This window comes from Triturus cristatus, chromosome 3_2 (assembly GCF_964204655.1).
Source record: "Triturus cristatus chromosome 3_2, aTriCri1.1, whole genome shotgun sequence".
NCBI classification, from domain to species: domain Eukaryota; kingdom Metazoa; phylum Chordata; class Amphibia; order Caudata; family Salamandridae; genus Triturus; species Triturus cristatus.
In genome coordinates, this window is record NC_140584.1 from 461,025,878 (window position 1) to 461,044,847 (window position 18,970).

The following is an 18,970-nucleotide window of genomic DNA, read 5'->3' on the forward strand; positions in this document are numbered from 1 at the left end:
GATGAACATCTTTTAGGAAACCAGATGTGTGACTAAGGTCCGTGCTCAAATGTTGTCCTTTAGTGCTGGTGCGTACAGTGAACGATCCCCTTAGCTGGTCAGAGGTGCATGTTATTAGCTTCTGCTTTCTTACAATTTTTTTATGCTCTGTCGGACTCTCATTCAACCACAAACTTTAGGAACCAGTAATTTGATCATGCATTAGAGAAATTGTTGAAACCAAAGATGAGGTACAGCGGAAGCTTATTGTTTCAAGTTTAGAGTGTACACATCGGTCACAGTATTTAGACACACAAGTTCACGGCTGCAATACAACGGGAATTAGAACTGATGCAACCAAAAACTAAAATGTGTCACCACTATTTTGAGCCTTCCAGTCAGAAGGATATGAATGTGTGTATTTGAAAGGAGTTTTCAGTGGACTGCCCAATGTTAAATGGCTAACCCCTAGCAATGTGTTTATTGATATCTTCTGTTTTATTTATTTTTCGTTGATCTTTTATGGTTTACCCCTCATACTTTGCATTGATACAGGTAAAGCCAGTGGTCTTCCATGCTACTGCACTACATTCATAATCTTCAAGCTGTTTTATCAAAATAAGCAGTAATTGTCCGTGCACTGTTCATTCAGATTAGCTTATTAGTACACTTTGCTGTTGAAGTTTTATCACGAAGGGTGCCCAATTTTCTACTGTATATACTTTAATATTCACCCCAAATAAGATCCTCTTTTATTACAAATATACTATTTATAATACTTATCAACAGTAATGTACTTATTGCACTTATCCGCTACTTCTATTAGAGTTCCCTAAAGCATGAACAGTCCTTAGCAATTGACAACTATGCATCCATAAATAGCATGCAAGTCCCACACTTCATGAAAGCTCCGGTCTTATGATTCATTAGCTTAGCTTCTGGCTCTGTATGAAATAAGAGTCATAAAATGGTGCTGTTTGATGATGTTTTCTGGCGAAAATGTATTGCAGAGAAGCCTTTCGGGCTGCTGCATATTTCAAGTTCTAGTGGCTCACACGATTAATGTGTCAATCTTCGCGTAGGGCCAATAAGTATTTTTGTGCCCCCTCTTGGCTTGTCTTGGTTGTAGTATCAAAGGGTATGTTTCATGTTACTGTTTGGACATTAAATTGTTCTTAAGAAATCTCCATTTGCATGCTCTCGAATCTAGTTCTTTTTTTTGCGAAATGTCAGGATTAGTGTTTCAAATGGATACAACGTATCCTCTTTTAAGAAGTCTTCTTATGCCCTTAGCCCAACCTCTTTGAATGGAACACTAAATCTATATTTATATATAATCTCCTAGACGGTTGTCTCCCACAATGGTAGAAGTCCACTACTGAATGGTCCTCTCATATGTATATCACTAGATATATGACCTCTCTGATATAATGACTAGATTGTCTATAACTTAACTTGCATATGAAATCTGGATAGCCAAAGTTAAACAAGCGCAATAATTTATGGAAATAACTCACTTTGCCTAGCACTCACAATCTACATGACCTATTGGAAGGTAGCATTAGATTTTATCCTTGGTTCAGCTTCATTCCCTAATAATATCACATACAATCTGCCTATTCTAATGCCCTTATTCTCTTCTTTTTCCCAATAATTCTCAATAGACCTTGCCCTTTCTTTTTTCAGAGCTTTTTCCCATTTATCATCATAGTTTCAGGATATATAAAATATGTGTCTATCACAAGCCCATGTTTAGACTTCAGAATGTAATCCCACTCAGAAGTCTGAACAGGAGCTCTAGCCTTCAGGGTTCCTAAATAAATATACCATGGACTCAATAAAGATATTTACTTACAAACCGGTATAGGAACGACTTTTTTAGCTTCCCTCTGAAATTCAAACAACTTTCAAACCCCCTGGTGCCTGCATTATTTGCACAGATATCTGTAAATACCACATGTATTCATTGAATTAATACCCCTCCAAAGCCCATCTATTTCAAATCCCCCTTTTGAATTTCCATGTGACACTTCAGATGCCCTTCCAACATCATCATTTATTATTAAATAGCGGCATAATTTAGATTTGTGAATTATCCCTCATATATCGCTTTTCTTTGGAAATAACTTTAAAGAAGAAGTACAAATGACAGTGTCATTAGTTGCTACCTACCATCATTAAAATCAACATATTTTCCTGTTCCTCACATACTGAGATCGGTTTTCCCTCTTAGGAGATAATTATACAAGTTCAATTCTATGGTCCCAACTATGACTGCCCGGATTTTCTATGAATCACTAGCTAGTATAGTGAGGGGTTTTGACGTGCCTAATATTCTGTGGGGAGGAGACTTCAACATGGTGAGAAACCCGGGACTAGACAGATCAGGTGGTAGAAGCAGGGGGCCGGCAGCTGCGGTCAAAATTGTGGACAGGTCAATGGCCACTATGGCACTGGCTGATGTATAGCGAACGCTTAACCCAACTGAGGGGGGCTTTACGCACTATTCGGCTTACCACAATTTGCACACGCGGATAGACTATTGGCTAGCGTCAACGTCCCTGTTGCCACAGATACGAGCGTGTCAGGTCTTGCCGCGCACCCTTTCGGACCATTCCCCTATACTGTTGAGCCTCTCTATCCCAAGGAAAGCTATTCCGCCATTTCTATGGCGTTTTCCCCCGTACTCGCTGCTGGACCCTCTTTTTAAGGAGGAACTCGCGGAAGCAATCACAGGGTTCTTCTAAATCAACGTAGGTACAGTAGATAGTTTCCAAACTGTTTGGGAGGCTTTCAAGGTTTACATCAGAGGGGTGGCTATAGCAAAGCACTCAGGGGTGCTCCTTGATATTCGGCGCAGATTGTCCCTTTTAGAACGCAAATTGGGGGAATTAGAAGACAGGCGGAAGAAGACGTCAGAAGCCGACACGGCAGAGGAATTTAAGGTGGTGCTGGCAGAATACCATGAGGCAGCAGACGCTGAGGTGAGGCATTTGGGGAAGTACGCTACTGCCAGGGTATATGGCGAAGGGGAGACGCCCGGCTCCGTTCTAGCCAACATGATGAAAGCTCGGAGAGGGAAAGCCAACATCACTAAGATCAGATCGGAAGAGGGGACATTGCTAACAGACGAGGTAGATGTAGCAGAGCGCGTTAGGTCGTATTATGCAACTCTTTATGCCTCACGCCAGACTGATATGGATGAGAACATACGAGACTACCTAGAACACATTAAGTTACCATTCCTAACTAACTCGCACAGGGAATTTCTTGCCCTCCCCATAGAAAAAGATGAGATCCTAGAAGCTTTCTCTAGCATGAAGTCGAGCAGTGCGCCGGGGGTGGATGGCCTCACGGTCGAGTTTTATAAGGCCTTTATAGACTTGCTACTTCCGCATATCTCGATGTTGTTCGATGACATGTGCATCAAGGGCCAGATGCCGCAGTCCATGTGTGAGGCTGTCATAGTGGCGATCCTTAAACCAGGAAAGTCTCCCGAGGAGTGCAGCTCGTACAGGCCGTTGTCCTTGCTCAATGTAGATACCAAGCTCTTTGCAAAGGTCTTGGCTACACGTCTGGCGCTGCTTGTCCCGGATTTGGTAGCCCCCGAACAGGCGGGATTTGTACCGGGCAGAAACCTTACTTATAACTTACGAACGGTGTTTGGCGCGATGCAGCACATCAGGCAGGACTCTAAGGCGCTGGCGGTCTTCCTGGATATGGAGAAAGCGTTTGACTCTGTTGAGTGGGCCTTTATGAGCCAAGTCCTGACTAGAATGGGGCTGGGTCCTGTCTTCCTGCAGATGATTGGGGTACTCTATACGAAGCCTACTGCAAGAATCCGACTAGGAGATCGGGTTACTGCAACGATTCCGATTACTAGAGGAACGCGACAGGGGTGTCCTCTGTCGCCTATTCTATACGCCCTGATTGCCGAACCTCTGGCGTGCGCTTTCCGGGAGTACCATAGCTTGAGAGGAGTGAGTTTTCCCACTTATAAGATTGTTGTTTCGACGTATGCAGATGATACTCTGTTGTACGTCAGGGATCCAGAAAATAATCTGTCACCGGTGCTACGCGAGGTGGTGCATTTTGGGGCGCTGTCTGGCTTGAGAGTTAATTGGACTAAGACTATTGCTTTTCCTTTGACCACGTCCACAGCGAGATTCAACATGGAATACCCGCTTCAATGGTCCGATGACCCGGTCAGGTACCTTGGTATACAACTGCATGTGGACTCCGAGGTGGTCTTGCGGGAGAACTATGGTAGGGCCATTGACAAGCTGGAAGATGAAGTGGAGACTTGGATTGGGTTACCTCTGTCGTTAATAGGCAGAATATCAATCATGAAAATGGTAATCTTACCCCGATTCCTATTTTTATTTACCAACATCCCGATTGTTCTCCCGAGGTCCTTCTTCGCTAGACTCAATAAGTCTCTGTTGCGTCTAGCATGGGCTGGTGGGCAGGCACGGGTTAGCTGGCGAGTTCTGACGCTGCCTGATTACATGGGAGGACTGGGGGCCCCAAACCTGGAGCTGTACTATAGAGTTGCACAGGGAGCACAAGTGCACAGCTGGATACACGGGGATGAGTCGGTGCCATATCTCAAGCTAGAGAGGTTGTTTGCGGATCCACTACCTCTGCCGGCGATTATTTGTGAACCGGCAGATCGACGGGTGGGTTTTTTGGACTCACTCAACTAGGCATGCTTGGCATTGCATTTTACAACACACAGCGGGGGCATTGCTATACTCGCCGATAATGCCTCTGAACTGGGCGGTGTGGCTACCACCTTGCAAAGATACGGGAGTTGTACGCGCCCTGCGGGAATTGGGAATATGCACGGTGGGTGATATGTTTGGAGAAGGCACTGTTAAGACTTGGGAAAAAGTGGCAGACACGGTCGAGGCCCCTACCCAACTGCAACGCTTTCAATTCCAGAGGATGAGGGGGGCTTGGAGGCAACTCCTGGGGGATGACATGGCGGAGACCCCAGAGGTTTTGGAGTTAACTTATCTGATCAAGCAAAAAAACCCTCGCAAGCTGATCTCCAAATTATATAGCATAGCGATGTCACAGAGAATACACCAGTACTCTAAGGCCAGACTGGCATGGCAAACGGACCTAGATAGTCCCATAGACTACGCAATGTGGGCGTATTGCTGCGCTGGAATACGCCGTATATCTCTACATGGCAGGCACAGGCTGGTCCACTTTAAGTATATAAATAGAGTCTATTACACACCGGAGAGACTACATAGGTATGGCCTGAGAAGTGAGGTGTCGTGCGACAGATGCCGATGCCCAGTGGCAGGCTTCTACCACTTGGCGTGGGACTGCCCTGGAGTCTTCCAATTTTGGGAAGCTATTTTTCAGACGATAGGAAGCATAGTCACATTGGAACGTGCTCCTGATCCTAAGCTAGCACTCCTGGGATACTCCAGGGGTCTGCCGAAGGCGGCACGTAAGATTGTGGATATGGGACTGTTATTGGCGAAATACAGGGTGGCAATGTGCTGGATGCGAGGCCCCTTGCCAACACTGGCACAGTGGGATAGAGACGTGCTCTACTGCTGCACACAAGCAGAGACCTTTAGTGAGTTGCTATCGCCTCGGAGCAGGCCAAAAAATTTCTGGGGACTCTATGCGGATTACCTAAAACGGAACAACACGACAACAGACGCTGGTGGGGGGGCGGTCAATGGTACGCGTGCGGACGTAGTAGCTTCCTGAGTGGTGTTAGAGACAGGCTACGAAAGCGGGCGGGAGCGAAGGGAATGACCAATTGACTTACCTGTAACGCAGATGGGGTCAGGAGGACGAGGGGGACGAGACGGATGCTTACAGACGACTTTCTAGCTACAAAGTGAAGTGAGCACAGGGAGGTAGCCTCAGATAACTGACCTCACAGATTGGCAGTATAGTATGAGTGGATATTACGGGAGGAATAGTGACTAGATACCTCTAATGGTTAGAGTGGGGGCGGGGTGGGATTTGGGGGCGTTTTTCTTTAACTTGATTTTTTTCTTTCCTTTTTTTATTTTGGTTCTGGTTCAGTTGAATAAGAAACCTGTGCTTCCCGGTGGGGAAATTTGACTTCGACCTGATGTACAGTCCGGCAATATGTTGTTGCAACTAATGCAAGGTGGGTTGAGCGTGCATTGGTGTCCGACATCCGGGATGTGGGGTAAAATGGGATGCAAAATAACTTGCGATGCTATGTATGCCGGCCTCAGGGTTGTAGGCGAGAAGCTGTGTATGCCAATGTGCGTCATCAGTCGAAAACACAATAAAAAAAAAATAAAAAAAATTATACAAGTTCAAAAAAATAGGATTTTCAAAAAATGCATAGGTGTCTAAATGCACCCCACCTGGGCTTACCCATGATGTTTTGTACTTGACCATAATTCTAACTTTTGGCATTTTCGATACATATTTGCCACTTTTGTGTGCTATAAGAACCCCCAGATGTTCCATTTAGTCGATTATCTTGTATTACTATCTGGCTTTTTAAATCATCTCTATAGATGTACTTGTTTTCTTTACTTCCTGAAACATTTGTTTTAATGTGACGGGATTGTCTTTTTTACAATGCCATCACTGTTTTGCACTTATCACTCCATCAAACTTTTGATTTTGATGTAGTTTTAAAAACAATTTCTATTGCTTCACTTCTTAAAACCAGGAGAAATCAGAAAAGATAAACTGTATGTAACTAGCAAATGCTCTCTATATGTATCATGCAAAAAAGATAAACATTTGTATACATACCATGCAAAAAAGACAAACATTTGAATAAATTAGAAACAAAACCTGCAAAGTTTTTAATCAACCTGAGGGAAGGAAGATCAGAGCATGAAGGAAAAAGCAGGACTTTGAAGCTGTCTTCCTATATGTAGAAATAAAGTGGCTGGTTCACTAAGAGAGCAGGCTAAGGATCAAATTATCAATACATGGTCAGAGTTTGCTCTTCCACATTTTAATTTCATTCTTTTACCAACACAAATGACATTCTGAATGAAATTCCTCTCAAGCTTCGACAGCATCCCAATTGTATCATCAAAGTCCAGAATGATAAGCTTATAAGAGCCTCCGGCAATCCTTTTCAAAATAAATTAATTATGTTCTATAGCCCTTTTCCAAATGAGTGACTATATATCAAAAGCACATTTTAGAAATCTGTAAGACTCACACAAGTTTTTAGGGCTGATCCTTAATATACACTGATTTGCTGAAGACTCTTAGATTTTGTGAATATTTTTCTTGTTATTAGAGATTAGTCTATTTCACTGTAAATTAAAACTATGGTATTAAGGTTTACTTTGAAACAATCTCTCAAACGATTTTAATTTAATGGATGAGCCTTCTTTCATGTCAGTAGGAAGAAGTTATATATGAAATCAATAGAACCATACACATGTCTGATGTAGATGTTTCCAGAGGAAATGGTATGGTGCCTTTGGACATAGTTTTTGAGAATGTAAGACAAGGGTCAGAATTATACAGTACAAAACAACATACTTTCGTTTTCCACAGTCTTATGGATTATAGATAAAATTCAGGTAATCAAAACGAATCCTAAAGCCTGTTTTTGAACTTAAGTGTGCATTAATTTAGCCATATCAGGAGAACATGTTATGCCTGAATTTGTTTCAAATGCCACCTTTGCGCATTTCACATTCAATCTATATCAATCTATATGAATTACATTTAAAGTATTACTCTTCTATATGCAGTTTATAACAAATATATAATTAGTAGAAACCTAATTTAAATGTTTCTCGTACTGCTCTGAATCTTTATTGCATTTTCTATCACTTGTCCCATTTATGTCAGTATTCATCTTACCTGTCAAACTAATCATTTTTGTGAGGAGTGTGTGACACAAGAGCTTTGTTTTTCTTTAGTTAGGCTTGAGTGGAGGGCGCTCCAGTGTCCTGTTGTCTCTCCACAGGTCCTCTTATGTGTTTAAGAGGTTTACTTTGCCAGGCCAAGGTCACAGTTTAAAACTGCACACACAGGCTGCAATGGCATGCCTGAGACTCATTTAAAGGATTACTTAAGTGGGAGGGGGAATCCCTGCTGCTGGCTCACTAGTGGCATTTAATTTCCACTGCCACTACTAGGGACATAAAAATAAATAGTTATATTTGGTTTAAGACAATTTTGCCATGTCTAAAGGAGAGGGCACAAGTACTTTAGCACTGGTTGAAAGTGGTAAAGTGTGCAGAGTCCAAAAGCCAGCAAAAACAACAAGAGGCTGGAAGCAAAATGATGGTGGAAACCACACCAAGGATTTCAGTTCCAACAATAGTAAAAGAGCTTTGCATTGTAAATTAATTTCTTAAGTTGCCTTCACCAACGATATAACAGTTTGAAAGCAGGAAAGCAGATTCATAGAAACAGGTCGTTGTTCAGTCTTCCTCATGTAGGTTTGCAGAACATCAGAGGAAGCATTTAACTGTTTAATTTCGGTTTTGGAGAAACCTGTAAATGAGTTTACATACTGACAAAACCAGATTTTCAGTCTGGCATTCCTTGAAGCATAATATTGCAAGGATAATAACTGCAAAGCACTCACTTCTTCTTCCTACACTCATCATCCATATATACGTGTTTTAAGTATCTCCTACTGTAGCCTCCAGGAATTTCTTTTCTCATGAAGTTGATTAAGTATTGCTTCAGTTGTTTCCTATGGTCAGATCTAAATTATCTCTATGGACCTTGCTGTTGCTTTTACCTTCGAGGTGTAAGGTATTACAGCAGCCAATAATATTGAACTTGAATGTGATCCATATCATTGTACAGATTCTGGGCCCAAATTGAGATTTTTTTCAAATTTAGGCCCAGAGACTTATTCTCAGATTACTTAGAAGTAGCTAATGTATTGTCCATCCTCCATTGTACCATATGTCTTGTTCTATCAACATTTGACTGAGATCTCTAGGTGTACCAAGACCACTGCACAGCTCACAAAAAGTGGCCACTTTATTGGCTTTCATGTAAACATTATTTTTGAGTACAGGAAACATTCCAATCAAGAAGAGGTATTAAAACCTTTTCAAAGCACAGCCTTATTACCAAGTACTCAATTCTACATCACCTCCCAATAAGAGTGAAATTGGAGGGGTATCAACAGAACAGAAGACATCTACCACTAATTAACTATTAAGGCTCATACAACAGAATAAGTAAAGCAGACCAAAGGTCCAATAAAAACATAGCCAAACATGATGAACAAGAAAGACTACTGGAATTACAGCTTGGTGTGGGTCAGGAGAAGAAGACCATATCCTACACAAACAGTGGCTATCCAACCCAAACAGTGGGGTCAGTGTTTTGTGTTAGAGCTCCTTAAATTATGAGCAGCTGCAGTTTGCTAATTATTTCGACCCCACACTCCCAGGCCCAGCCAGTGAAAAACAAAGGCAGAGAAAAAAGAAAATAGAATAATGAACCAGGGTGTCTGTGTGCAGCAATCAGAGCAACAATATACAAGAACCATAAGTAGTAGGGAGAAGTGAAGAACCAGCAGAGTATGAGAATCTGGAAAATCGGACTTCCAAACTCCAGTCAACATGGTCAATACCTGAATTGCTATATGAGCTTTTAGAGCAAATACAACTAATTTGACACACAACACCCTGACTGTATTTGTGAAGCGCTTGGTGAATACAGTATTTAGCTCATAATCAAACAACACACAGAAAGAATACGTCAGGTCAAAAAATCATTCTGTGATAGTCTAATGTAAATTATGCTGTCTTTGTTTGACTGCAAAGAGTGCAGCTTTTGGATAACCACCGATCATAAATGTGTGCAAGATCAACTTGTGCTCCTCAGGTACCTATATACCAATAGCCTTACTAAGAATATGTTTAATATGTTCAGAGAGAAAATGATAATGAACACTTCCAATGTTTCAAGTGGCAGCAGTATCTTAATAACCGATAAGATCTACAGAGTCATATGTCGAGGCTGAAGCGTAAAGAAAAATCAATCCTAAATAACTTTTCCAACTTTTAAGTACAATATAATTTCCCGACCTGATTTGATGCCTCACACTTGTTTATTTTGTATCTAACAAGAACAGTCATGTTTATATTAGTTTTACATTTTCAAATGATGCAAACTACATGAAAATTATTGTAAACTGTTAATAAAGAAATATAAGCCATGGAGTCAATTCTGTAATGAACAAACAACAGCATGTACCTTAATTTGTAGAATGGGAAGTTTGAGCCATAGGATGACATGAATAATTCATCAAATTAGAGCATAGAAAGAGTTAATTAAAAAGACTGAGTGCCAAAGTTGACAACATGAAAAATGGGGCAAGGACATTTAGTTTATTCAACACTTGCATTAAATGGGGTTGAGAGGTATATGTGCATTTATTATGAAGTTTATAGTGTAGATTCTATGATGTCTTAGAGCATGAAATCATTCAATGAAGATTCCAAGTACCATCCAAGTAAAACCCAAAGGCCACACTTTGTTTTCTGAATATTCTTTGCTTTGTAATTTTCAGCTGAGAAAGAAATTTCTTTGCTTCAAAATCCACGAAGATAAACATATGGAAACAGTAACCTAACCAGTATTATTATGATGCAGTAGAAACACAATGACAGTTAAAATAGATGTATCTTAAAGTAAAGAGGTGTGTGTATTTCTTCAACATCATGTCCAATTGAAAGCAGCACTCCAAGGAACAACATATCTGTCAAGAAAAAGAACACTCTTTAAAGAACTGACCAAAAAAACCATTGGAGGACACAGCATTTTTGGAGCTAAGCATTTGGCATCTATTGGAAAGTTAGCATTAGGTCACATGTCTGTTCCACAAAATTACAGGCAAATCTGCACTAAAATACAGTTTCTTCCTAGTTATGCTTATGGGTCCAGTGATGTAACAATCTAGGGGTAAACATGCACCCCAAGTGTAGACTTGCAGTAACTAACATCATATCTACACTCTTATAAAACTTTAAGAATTGACATATTTCCCTGGCTCAGGTCAAAATACAATTCCAGCCCTTTGTACGCCCCACACTGCCAACTTAATCACTCTGCTGTCCAGTTGGAGATCATTAAGAGTGCTTGACCCAGCTGCTGAGTAAGGAAGGGTGGGGAGGAATTCTGCATCTGTTAATTAGCTTGTCACACTACATCCGGGTTGGGACAGCCTAGGTCCACAGAAACAAAGGGGAAGGGTCAGACCTTGAGAGCCAAACACAGGAGGGTCTTACCTTTGAATTTTTGGTGGGAAGGGATCTGGCAGCTGTGTCAGAGGCAGACCTGAGACTCAGAGGGAAGTTCTTTCCACAGACAGCTTGAAGTCGCAATATTGGAACACCCCAGAATGCTGTGCAGGAGGGTTGGGGTGATGTGGCACCCTAGGACTGTCCAATGGTGCCTGGCTACTAAAACCTTCCACCCCCGCTTAAAAACCTGTGCAAATGGGAGAGATGGGTGAGAAGACATTGGACCTGAGAGCGATGACGGAGAAAGAATGCCCACCTGTAAGGTGAAGTCATGTGATACCCCTGCAATGATAGACTGAAGACTTAACTCTAGCGGTCCAGCATGACTGTGAAGGGTTTTCCAAGATCAGTGGTGCTGGACCCTTAATGCCTCCTGAGGAACAGATGGGAGACTGGATCTGCTTGGGGTGCCCTGGGGTATTCACCTGGAGCTTCTGCAGACTGTCCCCGAACTCTACTGCCGACACACATGTGCCCTGCAAGATCACCAGGAGGCCATCGGGCTTAGTGAGTGAAGCAGGAGGGTGTTCTGCTTGCTGGCTGTGGAAGTTGCCAGCCAAGCTGGAGAGAGCCTTAGGCGTGCAGGCATAGGACAAGTCTGGCACTTGAAGCACCAAAATCAGACTCCCTGTGAAAAGCACAATTTTAGAGGCCGGGAGTCCTGCAGGAAATGCCCTGGTGGCTAGGGCTGGCCCCAGGAGCAGAACGAGCCCAGCACCATCAAGATCAGCCCTATGGGGCACCATCTTTCAGCATTTAGAGCTTAGTCTCCCAGGGGTCTGAGCAGAGAATGAAATGCATGGCGCTTCACAGCATATTTCTACAAAACCGTTGGGTAGGACCAACCCCCTGGGGATCGGCACAGTCTGCTTAAAATTCTTCTCCTAGGTAGGGGCGTGCTTGGGGAACCCCACCCTGAACCAACCTTTGGCCCCAGGAACCCCATGCCCTGGTGCCTGATGAAAAAGGAACCTGTCCTGGTGAACCGAACTCCCCAGGCCAGCAGTGTACCAAAAGTAGCACCACTGTGCTTCTAGAACAGGAATGCGTGCCACTGACTCCCCATGCTCATGTCTGGTAGGAGCTGATGCACACTACTCTATCCCACCTGGCAGCAGGCATGGATAATAAATATGCCAGTGTTGGAAGTCGTGGGAACCAGATAGCTTGGGAGCGAGCTCCCACGCTTCCCACACTTCATAAAAGACTAGCTGCCCTATAAATTTGAAATTCGGATCCTGGGTGAGGTTAGCCCTATATTCAAACTTTCTGTGAGATGATGGTTTTCCTCTTGCGTTCTGGAGTGCAGAGAGCCCTGTTGGTTGGTCCTAGAGCTACACTATCACTTAGTAGAAGTAAAGGAAAAACTCTGGGACAGATGTTTCCAGGACACATGTTTTATTTACACTGCTGATGGATGACCATGCCAAGTGTTAAAATATAACGAACGGTATTGAGTGTTGGTACTACCCCCAATCAACTTCAATGGTGGGCGCTATAACATGTATTTAACAATCAATGGGTGATGGAAGGAATGCTTGCAATAAGTTAAACAACTGGCAGTCACTTGGGGTAGCTTTCCAACCCATCGTACTTTCATCCACCATGCCACCTCAGTTTGGACCAGCGATATGCAAACCATTCTTGCCTTTGCTCTCATACGAAGAATCTAGCTGAAATGCCAGGTCAGGCCCTCCCTGAACTTGAACGTGAGCAACCCAAGACCATATTCACCCTGCTTGGGCTCTTCAGTTGAGTGTAGCTTGGTTCCAGTGGTACTAGGGAGACTAGGACCCAGGTCTGGGCACACGCTTGTCCACTTAATTCTTTACACCTAACACAGATTATAACATGTATTGCCTATTGGTACAGTTCCTGTAAATTTAGTGGTGTTCCACTGCTAAAGTATAGCATGTTTTCTGCTTTTATTAATTTTGTGACATCCTGACAAAGCCTATAGGTCTGCCTTATTGATAATAACACCCCCTTAACCTGTGATATGGCATTCAGGAACCACCAGGGGAGTAGCTTGATATGAGGGCATCACCAAAGGCATTTCATCCACCTAATTGTATATATTTGTACTTTAATGTGTAACAATTAGTGTGTGTGTGTGATAAGAATATTTTTCCTTTATATGAAAAAGCACTAACTGGACAATTACTTATTGAGTGTTGTTATATACTAGCAAACTGAGGTTACCAACATCCCCAGAATAGGCCTCGAACTGCTGTGCATCGTTACCCTGAGAGTGTCAAGTGCTGCAACAGGGTATTTGCTTACCAGTTAAGTGACAATTGAGGACTTATTTCTTGTGAAGGACTTGCATTAAAAAAATCTAAATTTTCTGGAAATTACCATTGGACAAGTATGAGATTTTTTGTTAAATCACTAAGATTTTAAAATAATATGTGATTATTTGAGTCATTTAGTAACAGAAATATTAACCCTATTAATAACCAACTTTAGAAAAATAATCAAATTCAGGACAAAACGTATTGGGTCAATCAGCAAAGACACATTGAGGCTGCCCACATCCCATTCTGAATATAATTTGCACAACTGTAAAAATAAATTTCAAGAAACGTGAACAATTAGGATATCACTATGATATATGGAATAACGTACCACCAACTGCATATTATAGGGATAATATATGCTCGAGTCATGGAGAATTTACTTCAGACTACGTGAAGCAGCATGTAGAGGCATATTGCATGTGGAGTGGCAAGTAAAGTAAGCATAAAGGATAGTTTTGCGCAGCATATCCATACCTGTCTGACTTAAAGTCAAAGAGGCAATTGAGCCGTGCTTTTTGGAATTCCAAATGTCCTCCTCTATTGGACTCTTTTTTTACAGCTTGCAGGCCCGTATGGTGAAAGAGCTCCCCCTGTTGTGTTTTTAAAGGAAACTGGCAGGGGTGGAGACTTTCCATATTTCGTTTTTCCTTTGGCTGTGGAATTTAAATTTAGATTGTAACACAATTGGTCCAGGCTCATAGACCACCCAGTGTACAATGCATAAGGCTTTGGTTGAGATTACTTTTGTGACTCATAACCAGTGTAGAGCCTGGAGTCATTGTAGGTCGTTGACTACATGTCTAAAGAGTCTGACCTTGAGCCCTTTGATTTAGTTTAGGACATGACAGCACTAGGGCTAGCGATTGTTCTATCCTGTGAGAAAAGATCAAGTAAAGGAATTTGCTGCAGTGTTCTAATTCTGTAGAATGCATCTTTGACACTTTCTTTACTTGAATTTGGAATGAGAGGTTAGAATCTGTCATCACACAGTCGATTTTCACCTCTATCTAGCTAATGACAGTCCTATTTCCAGAGGTCAGGTGGATGAACAGTCATAATTTTGCCAAGATCCACTGATCAGTGTTTCTGTATTGGAGATTGTACATTTAAGATTAGTCTTTAGTACATACTGTTCAGCTGCCAAGAGGCATCTACCATGGCTTGAGGTCCATTAGTCTTTCTATCTATATGGTGATCTGAGAGTCATCAGCGTAGTTGAAGCAGGAAATCTTGAAGTAGTTTACGAGATCAGAAGTGGCGTTAGGAAAACATTGAAAATAAGGTGCAGTAGTTGAGCTCTGGAGGACATCTTCTGATAGGTGAATGGTGAAGAGGTGATTAGAAGAAATGGGCTGTTTGTGATCTGTCTTTGAGGCTGGATTGTGTCTATTCGTGGATTATGTCATATAGTCAGAGGGCAAATAGTTGGTGATCTGTAGTGTAAACGTCTGATGAAAGATAGAGTAGAAGATCTGGTGACTCCATTAACATCAACAACGTTTTTGAAGTTATACTAGATGGTGAAGAATTCCAATTCAGTGTCTCTTCCTGGCCTGACAGTTTGTTTTGTTTGATTGAAGTAATCAATCTGGAGAAAAAGCTGCATTTTCAAGAAGTTTACATTTTTGTCAGGGACTTCTTAGCCTTAACCGTGGGGTGTTGAGGTTGTTTGCTTCCAATGTGACAGGCTCCATTCTACTTTTGCCCTGCAAAATTGACCAAGTATGACCCCTTGATTACTTGACTTTCAATGATAGTGATGGTAAAGGCGATGTCACAGGCTTCTCAGGGAGGTAGTGTGGGTGTGTGCAAGCTTAGCACTAAACAAATACACATTAGCATAATTGTCCACTCCAGAGCTTTACTTTCAACTAAATACTATACAGCATGACCAAGATGCAGCTTATTGTCCTGTGTGTTTGAGGTAGTAATGGTGTTTCCTGCTATTATCTCCTGTTCTCCCTCCATTATCGTCCAGGCTTTTCTCTCTCCAGGTTAGTATCCAGTGTGATTAGATTTAGGCGTAGATGATACCTGTACTCTCACAAATTACGCAATCACCTCTCACAGTTCTCTTTGTCCTCACCAAGTGAGATTTCCTAACCTGTGTTTAGGTTGGTACATTTGGACAGCCAACCGTCTCCTCCACTGCTTGCACACTCTCCCACTCCTAAGAGAGAGTGAGCTGGCAGTTGTGGTCAGGGCCTGTTTGGGTGGTCCTGTCTTCTGTGAGGCAACTGCTCCACCTCTTCCTGTGACTGGTAGAGCTCCTGGCAGGCAGCGGTAGCTTTTCAAGGAGATTCTGGTGCACTAATATCAGAACAGCTAAGGATGATCGGGTCTGGGGTGGTGCGGCCACGCACAGGCTGGTCTCGATCAGATGGCGAGGCCCAGCACAGGACTCCCTCTCTCATAATTGTGATTCAGGTCATGCCACATCTTCTTTGCTGGCACAATGGCTCAGGTCACACCACTGACTGGGCTTCTGTGATCACAGGAACTGCAGGGGAAGAAACTGTTGCAAGCAGAAACAGGGACACACAGATTGGTCTCCTCAGTCTTCCTCTTCTGGTAGACCCCACAATGGTGGGTCTCCTGCAGCTTGTTCCTCCTGGGCAGTCACTCCTCCTGCAGAATTGGCAGGCTCCTTCCTTTGCTTAGTAAGCAGGCTGACTTCTAGACATGTCAGGATATGTGAACAGCTCACACAGCAAGCAGTAGACTCAGGCCATGTCTACTCACATCTGGGAAGCTAGCTGTCGTGCAGACACCAGCTTTGGTTGTACAGCAGTCCTCTGGACAAGTGGGTTAGTGGGTCTCAATTTTATACAGTAAGAGGAGACAGGAAATATGGATAAACTGCATATTCAGCAGCGTCTGACGTGGTTCTCTTTTAAAGCACCCTTTCCAGACTGCTCTCCAGACACATCCTTTTTATAGATAAATGCTTTGGACAGCAGGGTTGTCCCCATTCTGGAGCACTCCCCTTATAGGCACAAAGAGGTGTTGGGTTTTTGCCTCTGACTGTTATCAGCTAAAATGAGAAGTGTGATCAGGAAATAAAAAATCTGGGCCTCACTGAAGGGGGTTCCCTTCACCGTTGCTCAACAGACTGTGCATTCCCACTCTTTACCCCACAATCTTCCAAATGGCAGTGATTCAGGAAAACTAATCAGCAGCTGAGTACTCTGCAAATGGCCAAATTGAATTTCTGAACGCACCTTGCAGCCTCTTCCTTCACTTCAATGTCTGGGTCTCCTACCTCCAGCTTCAGGAATGCCAGCAGTACGCTTCCACTCCCTGGGAAAATATCCTCTCTTCCATCGTGTACAGCAGGTCTTGTTTTGGGTACCCAATGGTGCACATAGACTTTGATTATTAGCGCTATGCTGTGCATAAACATATAGAAGTGGCACTTAACATGACTAGCTCAAAAAGACACAACACCAGTGAGAGAGATAAAAATTTCTGGTTACGACTATGGATAAACAAAAAATACTGGTATTCTGCCACAACTGCTCTATGTGCCTCCCCCATGGAAGGGATAGTAGTCCATTGTCAGTGGGTATCACAGTAGATTAGCGTGAGGCTAGGGCCAGATTAAAAAAATCAGGATACAAGATACAGGCCGTCAAGCACTCAGTGCAGGGGAAAACTACTGTATACCATGCACGCCACATTACCATCAGAAACCACATTTGTCTGTAGTTTGCCATGTCTGACTGATTAAGTCCATGACTGGTTCAATAGACGATTTTTCAGGTTGCACAGGACTGTCCTGTTCATAGAGAAGAACTGACCAACTCTTTTAGCAAAGGCACCTAAGGATAGTTGACCAATATAGTTTCTAGTTATCAGATATGACCAAGCACTATGGAAGTGCCAGACTGATCTAATGTTATTATTGAAAAGAACTTTAAAAATTCCCATTAATTTCCCAGAAGTTTTTTTCTAATTGGCTGTTATGTTCTCGATGATAACTTGATTCTGTTTAATTGATTACAGACTGCTGCTCATTTTGACAGACGTTCCATGCCATCGATGGGATATGTGACGCAGACTGTAAGTGCACCCAGTTTGCATGGAAAGTCGGTAAGCTTTCTGCTTTGATGTCATGTATCTCTGAGCATTGCTCCCAACATTATATTAACATTGGATGGATTTCTAATAATTAACAGTAAACTTAAAAAAATAAAATGAAAGAGTAAATCTCCCTTTTATCCTAAAGCAATGCCCATGTTAGAAGTGTGTGGATTGAAAACAATAGAAAAGACTAGATAATCTGCCACTGTACAAAGAACCTCATTAAAGTTTTTACTTCTAATTTGAAAATCAATGGGAAAGTTGGCTTTATATAGTAGTACCTTGAATTCAGTGTTCATTTGTATTTGGATATATATAACATTTGTGATTGAATGATCTTCACAGTGGCCAGTGCATATTCTTGATAGTTAGCCATAGCATACACTTGCATGTTCCTATGTCTTAGTGAGGAATAAATAGCTTCTATTAAAATAGAAAGATACATTAACACATCACTGATGGAACTTTGGCATGTGTTTCCATCCTCCTCTGGCAGACTGCATACATGTCTGGACTGTCTATTGTCTAGGGGAAAACTGCCTGTGCAAACTTTGACATACTGGCCAGACTAAACATTTGGGGGCATTTGTGTTCACGACTTATGACTATATGACTAATTCTGTAGCTCACTATGCCTGGTTTGTGGCTGCTGACTCTCCACTAGGAAGGAAAATGCATGCAGCTGCTTTTCCTGAATCCTTAAATGCATACCTGGCATATTGCAAGCCGCTCTCCCAGAGAATTGAAATAGATTGGACCCCCCTGCTGGACCTTGCAAAAAATAGCGCCCCTGCTGAATGAATTGATGCATTTTCACCAGTGCTGGGAGTCTGAAGCTGCTTTGACTTCAGCTTCTCCTGTGATGGGTAAATTCCAGAAAGCCTAAGCTACTTTGAGGTTCACATGCTGCAGGACACCACGATAGAAAATGTCTCACCTAAGCCAGTCTGATAGAGATAATTCACCATATTCCACTGCAATACAATTCGTGCCTTCCTTAAAGACCTGTGGCCTCTTGTTTGTAGATAGAGTAAGTGTTGGATTCCCATGCTGTTGGGACATGCATTTCTCCATGCTTTTACTTATGAGGGAGACCGGCAATATACACTGATGACAGACTAATATTACACTATGGGCACCAAATTGATCTTGGACTATATTCTTAATCTTTATCAGGGAGATGCCATACAATTGTAATGAAGGCGGTGTAGTGCAATAACACCTTTTGCTTTACTTTGATCCCAACATGATAAACATGTAAAAGCTATTAAAATATGTCTGCCTTGGTAATACTGGTGGTCGTTATGAAAAGTGTAAACAGAAGGCCGGTACTGAGTAATA

The 18,970-nt window shown here is 42.3% G+C and overlaps 1 protein-coding gene across 5 annotated transcripts in view; it reads left to right on the forward strand.

The window, feature by feature from the left end:
• Positions 1–18,970, forward strand: part of PLEKHA7 (pleckstrin homology domain containing A7) — a 954,991-nt gene that overhangs the window by 714,088 nt on the left and 221,933 nt on the right. For 4 of the 5 annotated variants that reach the window (XM_085648087.1, XM_085648089.1, XM_085648091.1 and 1 more), the window contains one exon: positions 17,552–17,638. In XM_085648087.1, the coding sequence (XP_085504213.1) occupies positions 17,552–17,638 (87 nt within the window). The remainder of the gene's footprint in view (positions 1–17,551; positions 17,639–18,970) is intronic. The other variant, XM_085648088.1, reaches the window with a different exon arrangement.